Genomic DNA, 13,655 nt, shown 5'->3' on the forward strand with positions numbered 1-13,655 from the left:
ATACTTGTTTATGTTCTTTGTATAAAAAAGAGAAAACATTGACTTGAAATGTTAACTATTGCTCTCTCCACAGATGCATTGCTTTTAAGATTACCAGCAACATTTCAGTAAAGTTTGACAATATTATTACAACTGTATTAGGAACACTTAAGAGTTTTGCTCTCCTTACACTTGTATTGGAGGATTTTCAGAGATCGCTCATTATGTTAACTGTGGGCAGGCGGGATTGACATAAAGTCTGTATTTTCTGGAGTTATGAAATAAGAGGTGATCTTATAGAATCAAAATTCTGAGGGGTGCAACAGAATGGATGTTGAGAAGATTCGTGTCTCATGGAGAATTTAAAACTATGAGACAAAGATGTCGAATGGTCATTGAAATTCTCGAAGAGTTCTGAAAGCTGAGTTATTGAATATATTCATGACCAAGAGAAAAGCTTTTGAGAATCAAGGACTGTAGGGAGCAGAGAGTGTGCAGAGATGGTACATTCTGTTTGGTTATCATCCTGAATCAACTGCAGAGCAGGCATGAAGGGATCTATTGCCTCATCCTGCTCCTATTTCTCCTCAAATTGTTTCTCAGCCATTAACTATCCCTCTCCAATGCCAAATGTCAACAACTGACCCAGGCTGCTTGCAACCATGTTAATTTATTTGACCTTAAGATCAGCAAATGACACATCCATAAGAGTGCTCATTTCCACCTCTGCACCAACACCGTGACTTTACCAACCCTCAGATCACAGGTACCGAAATCTTTGCTCAGAACTTCATTGTTTCAATACCTTTCTGATCGGCTCCTTCATTTTATCTGCAACTTGACCATGTTGTGTTTCTGCTATTTTTAATTTAAAAAAATTTTAAACATACAGCACGGTAACAGGCTCTTTCAGCCCACGAGCCCATGCCATCCAAATGATCTACAAACCTCAGAACATCTTTGAATGGTGGGAGGAAGCTGGAGAACCCCAAGGAAACCCATGGGGAGAACATACAAACTCCTTACAGAAAACACAGGATTCGAACCCCAGACCCGATAGCTGGCACTGTAACCGCGCGCCCTCTTTTGCACCACCTCCTTTGCTGATAACCCTCACACTTCACTGACACCATCTCCTAGGTAAGCAATCCAAGTTTTTAAATTCTTGCCATGACCTTGCCCCTTCCTATTGCCCCTGCCCTCCCCCATAGTAATTTACATTCCATTTAATTTCACTATCCTAATTATACCAGATTTTAATCATTTCATTTGCAGACTGCCTTCCATCACCAAGAACCTGAGCCCTAGAGCTCCCTCTTTTCCCATTAAGAGTCTCCTTAAAATCCAGGTCCAAGACTCTCCATTACACATCATCTTTTTGACCAAGTATTTGGTCACCACATTCCCTCTGCAATTGGTTTAAAAAAAAAATAACGTTCAGGTGTTTTGTTTTGGCCAAGGTGAGACATCAACACAAGGTGTTATGTCATCTGCACAACCTCGCCCATTTCACTTTGGAGCAAATTGTCAAACCACATGTGCCATGGTTCTCCAACAAATAAATGAAGTCAAAGGCATTTTCAAGAGGCACAAAATATGGCATTTCCTCAAACAATTCCACAAGTTATACTGCAGAAATGGGAATAGAAACTTGTACCGACAGTGCCGTTGGAAAAACAAACCATTAAAGAACAAGAGTTGAATGTCCCACCTTCCAATTCTGTTGGTGAGGCCTGTGGGGAATGAGTTGGTGATAATGCAGAATCATCATCTGAAGTTAATTCCTGTTCAATATCTGTAGGGGAAGAGTTAGTTTTTTTTCTCTTTTTAATGTTAAAATTCTAGAAGCATTGCAAAGATTTCATGCATTTTAGTACGAGACAAAACATCCATTAGTTGTATAAAGTAAATGCAAAACAAAGCTTAATGTCAGCTCTATGGTCATTTATTACAGCACAGTTAATTTTGCTTTTCTATTTTGTGGCGTGCCAAATACTGGTGCTTAAGAATGCAACTGAAAGCAGATTAGTATCATGTAAATTGAAATTGAATCAGTTATGAAACTTATCTGAAAAGGAAGTGGGTTTATTATCCAACAGCTAATTTTTGACTATAGTAACATGTTTCTTTAATCATGAACCACAGTGCACATAGTTAATTTCACACAAAATGAATAAAAACATTTGGTCCTGGTGATGGTGACTCTTGTAAAGTATTAAGGGAACCAGCAGGCTTTAATTACTACCTCAGTGATCATTCCTCATGCAAGTGAAAACTGTGCATGCCAGTTTCTGTATGCAAATATTAGTCTCTCTCTGCTTGGGTGGGGGGAAGAGGCAGCTGAGAGAGAGGGAGACAAATGAAAGAATGGGAGCATAACATCATACATACCCATCATAGGAAATATAGAAAGAGAAAGCCATTCCAATCTAAACATAATCTACAAAATGGTCCCTGATTGCACAGGCCTGGGTTGATTGAATTCAGGATGAAGGAAATGCACCTGGGAAGTAAGATACCACTGAATCACAAAGTCTTTAATTTGGACCATTTTGTGTAAATCTACATGCTGCAGAGAACCAGCAACTTAAATACAAGAAAAAATACAAAAAGGAGAGCAAAGCTATGAGAAATAAAACTTGAGTGGGGAAAGGGAGTCATGAGGAATAAGTCCTCCTGGGTAAATCTGAAGATTCAGTTTCGAATTTGAGGTTGAAATCCCAAAGGAAACCAGAAGCTGATACATTAAAAAGTAAAAAATAGTTGCTCACGGCATTTAGATTTGTTAACAAAGGGAGGTCTCTGTTTCCTACTTAGCCAATAACATTTCCTTGCCCACACCATTTATGGAAACTAAACAATTATTTGCAGGCACAAGTTCCTGGATGCATTTCCAATTTTGTTTCTGTAACTTAAATGCACAATTGCCATACCATCCAATCCCTGTTGTTTCCGTTCAATCATCTTTTTGTATTCCTCCAATTCATTCTCGTTGAGGTAACTGAATGGGTTTGGTGGACCAGGTGGCATCTGCTCTCCCATTCTTTCGATTTCCAGCTGTGTCAGCTGCAAAGTAAATGCATATAATTTCACATCAAGAATGTCAGCTGCCAATATCTGTGGAATATTTTAAGACTTAAGTTCTTTTCTGTCAGATAATTCTTAAAGAGAAAGATACAGATGGAGAACGGCTCAAACTTCTGTGAAGACAATTTACCATAAATTTCATTCTTAGCACAGGCAACATACATATTTAACTGTGCTTGGTACAGACATTTTAATTAATCCAAGGATACCAATTTGAAGCATAATCTTGATATTTTCTGTCAATCAAAACACTGTTTCCTTTAAATAATGTGGAATCAACCTGAAAAATTAAACAGTATACATCCTTATTGTGGATTCAACATTTGCTCCACTTTGAATTCTTTGATAAACAGAACAATGCTCATTTCCCCAAAACATTTGTGAATGAACTTTGTGTAAGAAAATGTAATATAATACAAGACTGATCTGACAGACTTCATTTGTTTTCACAAATGAATTCACATATCCTAAATCTTCTACATTCCTTTGTCAAGTTGTCTTTAAGAATGTCTGCAAGTTCACCTCAGATTCTCCGATGTTCAGGATTTCTAATTTTTTAAAATATAAACAAACAGAATTGAGAAACTTACCAAATTATTTTTTTCCCTTTTATGAAACCAGATGATTCAAAAGAGCTAATTAAACCTGTTGCAGAACATTCCAGTCAGAATCATTCAATTTAATTCTAATTCAGTATTTCAAACGATTACTTATTTTAATTCATTCTTTTGGATTTGGTTATGGATGTCCTAACTTGTGACAATTCTACAAGTGCTTACAGAATTTTTCAGACAGTAATGTTCATAATAAAACTGGATACGTGTTATGGGTTAATGTGAACAAAGAATTTAAAAATTATAGGAACTGTATGCACAATACCTTTGGGATAATGAGATTTCTGACAAAAAAAACATCAGTTTTGGGATGGTTCGCAGGAATAGAACCATTACACAATCTGAATACTGTGTATTAATTTTAAATCTAACTTTAAATCAAATTTTCAAATTAATTTAAAAAAATTTAGACATGAGCCTGTGCCGCCCAATTAATCTACACCCCTGTTACATTTTGAACAGTGGAAGGAAACCGGAGCCCCCAGTAAAAAACCCACGCAAACACGGGGAGAATGTACAAACTCCTTACAGACAGTGCAGGATACAAACTCTGGTACCGATCGCTGGCGCTCTAAAGATGCTGCCCCAAATTCTGAATTATCATCTTGAAGGCGAGTGAGGATAATTAGGTCTGGAGTGCAAAGTGGTCTGGTGTAATATCTAGTAGTCTTGTTCATGACGATATGTCATTGGACTGAATTGCATTGGCTTGAGAGGGATCTGCCTGGCACTTTTGGCAGGTGAACATTACAATATTTAAATTGCTTTTACCACCACCACAGCAAATACATCCACGCGAATGAGCTTCAGCTATATGCCATCACTGGAGGCAAGGCAGTTTTAAAAATAATCAACTCTATGTACATTTTCTAATTGGACAGTTTAATGTTGCATGATAAAGATACCTGAAAACAAAGCAACAGATTTCCAAATGATTTCCACTTTGTATTATTGAATTTATTTCAACTGGATTTCAATGTGTTTTATTTAAGGCAATTAACTGGAGACCCAAATTCAGTGGAAAGTTGAAGAGTTCTTTTCATTTGGGCTAATCTGAATGAAAAAAACCAAATGCTCAAAACCACAAATGGGAATTCTGATACCAACATGAACGCAAATGGAGGGCTGCCTTGCCTTCGTGGCTGATCCAAGTTGCAGCTCATTTCAAATATTGATGTTTAAATTAGCAGGGAACTTAATTGGTGATTCTTTGTGTGAACAATGAAGATTACAGCTGAAGAACAAAATGACATTTTAAAATACATGATGCAACTGTACCGGGATGCCTTTCTTCTCTATTACAATGCCAGCCAGTAATTGTGACTGTGGCCCTGCAGTCTTCATGTCATATCGATTCTGTTCACGAATCTGGAACAAAAGTTATGAGTCAGTCCTTGGTTCTGGCATGCTGTGTACAGCAGGAAACATGACTTTTGTAAATGCCATTAAACAGCTTTGATCTGATCGCAGTTTCATGCGATTACTCTCAAGTAAAACCACCTGAATCTGATCAGAACAGTGATGTTATCCTGAAGAGTTCGAGGTTTCAGAAGAACCATTTACATGGATCTGCAAACGACTCGTACAATTCAATTCTGAAATTCAGCATCTGATGAGAGGATTCCTAAATAAGTTCTATTAACAGGATAAGTATTAGTTGAATTTACACACGTAAAAATGAACAAACCTGACTGTGAGGGGGAAACATTAATTTTTAACATACTCCCTTATTCTCAGTCTCTGTCTTTGATGTAGCTAAGTTATGAAAGATCAAATTTCCAGTTCCAGCAGCACTCTGCAATCATAACAGTGGGTGGGAAGGGAAGGTTGAGAACCGCTGCTCTCGACCCGATTGTTACGGAGATATTTTGCCCGAGAAAAACTGTCATTGGCCCATTTCCTTTGAGGTTATGAAAGTGTGCACATAAACGAGTCGATTGGGTATGTTTGAAAATTGATTTTCAAACTTTCCCTGTCCACTCACATATCATCTTTAGCAATTCCTTACTAACCACAGAGCATTTATGGCATAGGGATTTCTCAAGGTGGAATGTGAGTTTGGGGTGGCAGTTTGAAAACCACTGGTTTAGGGAGTTAGGTGCAAAGTTGAAGGGCAGGACCTCCAGGGTTGCGATCTTAGGGGAGCGACCCGTGCCACATGCTAGTGAGGCTCGAAATAGGAGGTTAATGGAGCTAAGGAGATGGTGAAGGTGGGAGAGCTTCATGTTTCTGGACGATTGGGTTCTGCTGCAGGAAGGTGGGACCTGTTCCAACAGGATTATTGTACCGGAACTGAAGGGGGACTAACATCCGGTATGCTAGTGCTGCTCTGGGCAGGGTTTAAACTAGATTGGCAGGGCGAGGGGAACCAGAGTGTTAGAGTAGATAGTGAGGTGGAGGATAAAGGTCGTGCAAGGACTGCATGTATAGTCAGAAATCAAAGGTTTGTACATGACAGAAATGTTCTCAGGTGTATTTATTTCAATCAAGGAGCATTGTTGGAAGGCAGGCGATCTTAAGGAGTGGATTGGCATGTGGGATTATGACATTATTCCTATCAGTGAGATTTGGTTGGCAGGAGAGTCAGAACTGGCAGCTCAATGTTCCGGGGTTCCACTGTTTCAGACTTGAGAGAGGGGAAGGGATGAAAGGGAGAGGAGAGGCATTGCTAGTCAGGGAAAATATCACAGATGTACTTAGGATAACCCAGAGGGCTCGTCTACAGAGGCCATATGGGCGAAGCTGAGGAATGTGAAAGATATGACGACGCTGACAGGATTGTATTATAGACTGCTCAATAGTCAGAGAGAATTGGAGGAGCTAATCTGAAGAGAGAAATCAGACCGATGTAAGAAACAGAAAGTTGCGATAGTAGGAGATTTTAAACTTTCCACATATTGATTGGGATTCCCACACTGAAAAAGGGCTGGATGGCTTGGAGATTGTCAAATTTATTCATGCAAGTTTGCTAAATCAATATATAGAGGTACTAATGAGAGAGGATGCAATACTGGATCTCTTATTAGGGAACCAGACAGGTCAGGTGACAGAAGTATGTGTATGTGAACATTTTGGGTCCAGTGACCATAATGTCATTAGTTTCAAGTTAATTATGGATAAAGATAGGTCTGGTCCTCGAATTGTTGATGGAATGACTAAAAAATTTATTTCAATAGCATATAGTTGTTACAAGAAAAAGCATCTAAATTAGTTTTGTTTAATTCAAAGGATAGATGGAAAAAGGTTTGGCAAGATTTATGTAAAGTTATGTCCCTCCACAGATGCTGTTTGTCCAGAAAATTCTGGTTCTCTTTCACTGACTACAAATTCATCAAATTTCAACATCAATGGATGAGATTTTCCAAAGACAATTTCAAATAGTTGAAGAAAATAAAATTCAAAAAACAGAATTCATACATCAATTAAATATTCCCACACCTTGTTTCTCTTATCATGGACCTCTCGAGGATCTGTATTTAGTGGAACAAACTGATTAGGATCTTCTATCTTGATTGGTGTCCCACTGCTGTTTTTTGAAGTGCTGTCTGCTTTCTTCCACTGAAAAGAAAGATAAAATCTTTACATGATCCTAGAAGAAAAATAATGGAATGAACTTTACAAAAAAGATTAATGGTACTGCTTATTATTGAAATGGGAACTAGACAGCAAATCTTTCTAACTGCAGATGCTAAATGAAAATCTAAATGGTTACTTTCAGAGGTGTGTGTGTGTGTGTGTGTGTGTGTGTGTGTGTGTGTGTGTGTGTGTGTGTGTGTGTGTGTGTGTGTGTGTGTGTGTGTGTGTGTTTTAAACTTCAACCACAGCATCTACAGAATTGTGGGATTTATTCTGCACCTCCATTAATAATAGGATGATGGTTACTCCAGTAAAAGATCTACCATCTAGGTATATTGAATGCAAAGATAGAACTCTCATTTCACATGCAGGAAGTTGACAGATAGAGTGGGAAATCCACCTGAAGCAAGTTTCCTTTTAATAGCAAATCTTTAATTGCAGTCAATCTTTTTCACACTCAAAATCACCATTTAATAAAGTATTTGTTGATGGTTTCTAATGAACAAGAAATTCTGTTATTACAAGTACAAAAATTTCAATTTAACAGAAAATGCAAGGGCAGTGTGCCTTTTGGTTCCTTAATCGATATAGAAAAATATCTTCAAAAAAGCTGGTGTGGTTTGTTCAATGTGCATATTACAATTTAATATGCTGCACACAAATCTCCAAGGATTAGTTAAACCATTAACAGATTAATGGACTACATTGATTGTCCATCGATGCTGCCACTAGACTGTGTGCTATCAATCGACAGCATTTCACTATATTTACACACTAGTCCAACCACAAGAGGGAGCAGCACAGACACAGCAGGGCCAATTCAACACCTGATGGAGATCGAGCCTGAAAGGCTCATTAGTGAGGAAAAGAGCAGCCTAAAAGAGGTATATATGTTGTCTGGAGATGGTGATGGCAAACAGCAAAGAGACTGCAAGAAACAGACCCAATGTTAAGAAGCGGAATAAAGTCATCCAAAGTAGTTACAGGGAAGCAAAACCAATCACTGATTCTTTTGCTATGCAAGTTATGGAATTTCTTGCATTCTGAAAACCAACAATACAAAAATGTTTTAAATCAAACAACTGCAGATGCTGGAAATGAAAGAAAATGTAGGAATGAAAACTTCTATATTTATAATAATCAATCAATTGGAGTAAATATGTGACATGGACAGATACAAAAAGCAGGAAATAATTATTAAGTTTCAGAGAAAAGATACATCTGGGTCTTTGTGATTAGGCAACATTTGGCTGAGCCATTATGAGTAATGAATTTTTAGTAGACTCATTCTCTCCATCTTTCTCCATGAAATTATGTAATCTGGCATTGAAATACTGGAAAACATTGCTTGTAGCAAAGCAGCTTTGGGAATTGTGTAATGTACTGACCCACCCTCCAGATGGAAAACTGCTTGAAAACAAATCTTTCAAAGGGACAAGCTGAGGGGAATCTGTAAAGTCTTAATGTACAGCTTTGTTTTTTAAGCCATTTCACAAGAACATCTAGAACTGAATAGCTTGAAATATGTTTGTTAACTCTTGCCAACCAAAGTGCTTCAGAATTTATAGAACTAGAGCAAATAACATTTCACAACTATCCAAAAATGCACCAGCAGTATTTCGGTGCAAGTTACTCATCAGTAAATGAATTTCTTGCCACAAGAGGGAACACCTTTAAATTTAGACATATAGTATGCTAACTGGCCCTCCTGGCCCATGAGCCAGTGTCCCCCAGACACACAAATTGGCTTACAATCCCCATTCTCTTTTTTAAAAAAGGGTGGAAGAAAACCATGGGACCCGGAGGAACCCCATACATGTCATGGAGAGCATGTAGAAATTCATACCCGGACCTTGGCGCTGTAACAGTGTTGCACAAACCGTGCCAGATTCAAATGTGGCACCATGATCTAATTTCAGTCTGAATAATTCAGGCAAAATCTGAACATCATGGACCTAAATTGTGCGAAAGCAGACCCCTTTGCATTTTCAACATTACATCGTCCTAATAAAGTTAGCAAAAGTATCCAATATATAAGATTTAGTAGGGAGATTAGAAGCTAATATGGACGTTCTCCTGTAGGCATTAATAATGGGAGCTATTCACAACATTTTAAATACAGCTGAGTCTTCAGAACTCAAGATCACGTTAGTCCATCTCTGAAATTGGAGCAGAAGACATCGATTGCTTGGTTTTGATCAAAAGTGGCATTTAAAATCAGTACCAGAAAAAAGGCAATGTTTTTGATTGTTGGCGGTGTAAACACAGAGAATCTCGCAATAAAGCTAATCCTGACCTCTTCCTCAAAGAAAAGGACTGGTGGAATTATGTTTGCCACAACAATCAAGGGAAAAGCCACAATATTTTTTAAAAAAGTGTTAATTTAATCACAAATGAGCATTTGTTGCCACTTCTCTGCACATTTTGTAAAAAAAGTGACGAAGACAGGACATTTTCAAGAGTAAATTATTGAATCGTTCTCCAAGGATGGTTAAGATTGAGAAATGAAAAGAATAAAAAAATGTTTTCACTTTACTTCATCCACAGGGTGCGAGAATCACTGGCAGACAGTGAGCTGCATGCTTGGACCATAAAGAGTCCTTGTTATGCGAGTATCACCGCAAGCTATTAGGTATGTGTTTCTAAAATGATTATCTGGTGAAACAATGGCTGGTGTACAACATAGAGACACCATACGTTTCTCTATTCAAATGCGTTTGGAAGGTGCTATTTATAGTGTCAAAACCCAACAGCACATTTCTGGATGGGGCACCTACATCAGGGTATCAGATCAGTAACAAGCTGGCAAGGGGATAGCTTGAGCAAAACTAGGCAAGAATTTGAATGCTAAGACGATTGCGAGGTGTTGCATTTTAGAATGACAAATCAAGACAGACATGGCAAATGACAGAGGACTGAGGAGTGCGGTGGAACAGAGGGATCTGGGAATACAGATACATAATTTCCTGAAAGTGGTGTCACAAGGTGGATAGGATTGGAAAGAGATTTTTTGGCATATTGGCCTTCATAAATCAAAGTACTGAGTATAGGAGTCAGGATATTATGGTGAAGTTGTACAAGACATTGGTGAGGCTAAATTTGGAGTATTGTATGAAATTTCGGTCACCTAACTGCAGGAAAAATATCAATAAGACAGCAAGAGTCCAGAGAAGATTTACGAGGATGTTGCCTGGACTTCAGGAACTTACAGAGAAAGGTTAAACAGGTTAGGACTTTATTCTCTGGAGCATAGAACAATGAGGGGAGATTTGATAGAGGTATTTAAAATTATGAGGCCTATAGACAGAATAAATGGAGGTAGGCTTTTTTCATTGAGGGTACAAACCAGAGGACACGGGTTAAGGGTGAAAGGGGAAATGTTTATGGGGAAAATGAGGGGAAACTTTTTCACACAGAGACTGGCGAGAGTGTGGAATGAGCTGCCAGGTGAAGTGGGCTCAATTTTAACACTTAAGAAGAATTTGGACAGGTACATGGATGGGAGTGGCATGGACTGGGTGCAGGTCAGTCAGACAAGGTAGACACAGATTGGAAGGGTCAGTTCCTGTGCTGTAATGTTCTATGGTTCTATTTGGTTTTTTTTTATTATTTAAAAAAAAACATAAAACTGAGGTCTGAATAGATAATTTAATAATTCTAGCCAAGGAGCTGCCTCTGGCATCTAGCTCAAATACTGGAGCACTCAACTACAGTTTCCAGAAATCCAAAACTAAAACAGACATTGTTAGAACAGAAAAAATGTGGATCTGGAAAAGCATGCAAATGATAGGATGTTCCTGCATTTGAAAATTAAAATTATGAATCCTTGATTAGCCTAGTTTAATGCTGACCAAACAGTGCTAAATACCCAATGGGTACAATTCAAGGCATACAGCAAGACTGTGGCAAGCTTGCACCAATTCAAGACCAATATCTTTACTACATAAAATTTTAATCTAGATTTTAACAAGAAAACATTTCTGGTGACTTCAGCATCCTTTCAGTAATAACTATAAGATCAATTCAAGGTTCAGGACTCAGGGCCCGAGCTCCAGGGAGAGGTTGAGTAGGCTAGAGATTTTATCCTTGGAGGGCAGGAAGATGAGGGTAATCTCAGAGGTGGGAGGAATCACGAGAGAAATAGATTGGGTGAATGCAGAATCTTCTACCCAGAGTAGGAGAAATCGGTAACCAGAGGACATAGCTTGAAGGTGGGGGGTAATATTTAATTGGAAACTGAGGGGCATTTTTCTTTTCAGAGGGAGGGAATGGGCTGCCAAAAGGGTGGTTGAAGCAGGTACTACTGCAACGTTCAAGAAAAATCTGGACCGATATACATGAATAGGATAGTTTTAAAGGGATATGAGCCAAAAGCAGGCAGGTGGGACTATTGGTCCCGAGCACCTGCTGATTTTGTTTAACTAGGGGCATTTTGGTTGACATGGGCAAGTTGGTGTAAATGGCCTTTTTCGACACTGTACTACTCTCCAAAAGACAGCTTTCAAATACTGCCCTTTTTCATTGAAATGCCTCCAAATAATGTAGCATTAATTTTTCATCTGTAAATTTTGGCAAAAACATAGCGTATCAGATTTGAATTTTTCACATACCTGCATTTAAAAGCATGGCATGAAAACATGCTGTTACCTTTTCAAACTGATTTTACAACTCCAAAAAAACAAATGACATATTTGGACACAGTCCCAATAACTTAACAGCTTAATACAGTACAACTTTAATTATTCAAATTGGTCGAGACCGGGCCTATGTCGGATAAACATTTTGATTGGAGAACTGGTCATTTTTTTTTAAAAAACAGCCCAGTCGCAACAGCAAATCACTTGTATTAATGTTTAAACAACCAACAAGGTAAGGCTTTTTAAGCATTGAAATAATGTTTAATTCTCACCAAAAAAATGCTGGCTGCCGCCGTTCACTGAGATGAACCCAACCATTGTTGCTGATCCCCGACACAAACCCACCACTGCTGCTGAACCCCAGGGAGGTTTCCCGGGCAAGTGGAACAACCTGATTCCAAATCCTCCCCTTGGCCTACCGCACTTGCATACCAGGGAAGTAGGTCGAGTGGAGATTTCGGCATCGGCGTCCAATGTGCCGAGGAGGGAGGGAGGGAAGAGGAGTGGAGAATGAACGCCACTGAGTCCGAGGTCCTGCTCCTGCCCGGGAGGCCACTCTCCTTGATGATGCTGGGACAAGAGATTCTTCCGACTGTTTGAACTGGGAGACAGTGCATGCAGTTTGAGAGGGAGAGTTGGAGAGAAAAGTCAATAGGGGAAGGTAAAGAAGAAATGGAATGAGAGAGGGGAGGGGGTTACCTGAAACGAGAACAATCATTGTTCTAATTTCATGTTGAGTGATTTTTTTTTAAACCTATGAGGCCAGTTCAACTCTGAAAACATTTTGAATAAATGAGGATTTCGGATTTGTTTTGGATACCTTCATTTATCCGAAATTTTAAAAAAAACTTTTGGATAAATAAGCATTTCGGAGAATCCAATTTCAGATAGTCGGAGTTGTACTGTGGTTTAAAAATAAATCCTGCAAGCATCCTATTCAAATTAAATATTGTCTTGTTGCAATGTCACAGGACTAGTCTTGACACCAAGGAGCAATATCACAAACTTTGCAACATTAACACATCCAAGGCCAATCTTAAGCCTTGATTCAGTCAACAAATGCAGACCGACAGATCAAATTGCCCATATTTACCTTTGCACCTCCAAAGAAATGTTTTTCATTGGGCTATAAGAATCTCATTTGTGATGAATCAAAGTGCATGTCAACTCATTTTAGTGAATTTGGGCTACAGGATGAAGCGACCACTAAATTAGCAATTGCATTTTATCACAAGCTATTTTGCATTTCTGTTATTCTGAATTTGCTGAGATAATCCCTTGCCTTTTTTAAAAAAAACCTCTTTCCTATAATCTTATATTTGTTTTCAAAATTAGAAGTTGGAAAAGAATGCAATGTCCTATTTTAAACTTTGCAGGAATTTTCATTTACTTGTGCTAATTTTTAGTGACCTAGTATTGATGGGATGAGATGTTGAGTAAATTGGCTACAGCTTCAAAGTGTGGGTGGGTAAAAGGGTCAGCACAGAAGTGGTGGGCTGAAAGGCCCATTTCTGTTCTACATGACTGACAATCAGATCGTTATTCCTCGAGGAATCAATAACATTTTTATTTTATTGCTGAATGACTGACTGCTTCAAATAAAAATCCTGGCTTGATCATGGAGTATTATCAGAATTTAACAAATTAGGGTGTTAAGATGCTCCTGACCAGCGCTATCTGGTCTCTGAATGTCATCCTTTGTTTCCTATATATATTAGGCATGCAAATTTATCCTGTTTAGAGGGAGGCATTTGATTATGGG

At 38.5% G+C, this 13,655-nt stretch overlaps 1 protein-coding gene across 2 annotated transcripts in view; it reads right to left on the minus strand.

Moving 5' to 3' along the window:
- Positions 1 to 13,655, minus strand: part of add3a (adducin 3 (gamma) a) — a 118,338-nt gene that overhangs the window by 4,592 nt on the left and 100,091 nt on the right. Inside the window, exons 11-14 of one of the 2 annotated variants that reach the window (XM_069900088.1) lie at positions 7,119 to 7,238; positions 4,959 to 5,048; positions 2,913 to 3,045; positions 1,691 to 1,774 (exon numbers count right to left, since the gene is read on the minus strand). In XM_069900088.1, the coding sequence (XP_069756189.1) occupies positions 1,691 to 1,774; positions 2,913 to 3,045; positions 4,959 to 5,048; positions 7,119 to 7,238 (427 nt within the window). The remainder of the gene's footprint in view (positions 1 to 1,690; positions 1,775 to 2,912; positions 3,046 to 4,958; positions 5,049 to 7,118; positions 7,239 to 13,655) is intronic. The other variant, XM_069900089.1, reaches the window with a different exon arrangement.

This window comes from Narcine bancroftii, chromosome 10, assembly GCF_036971445.1.
Source record: "Narcine bancroftii isolate sNarBan1 chromosome 10, sNarBan1.hap1, whole genome shotgun sequence".
Taxonomy (NCBI): Eukaryota; Metazoa; Chordata; class Chondrichthyes; order Torpediniformes; family Narcinidae; genus Narcine; species Narcine bancroftii.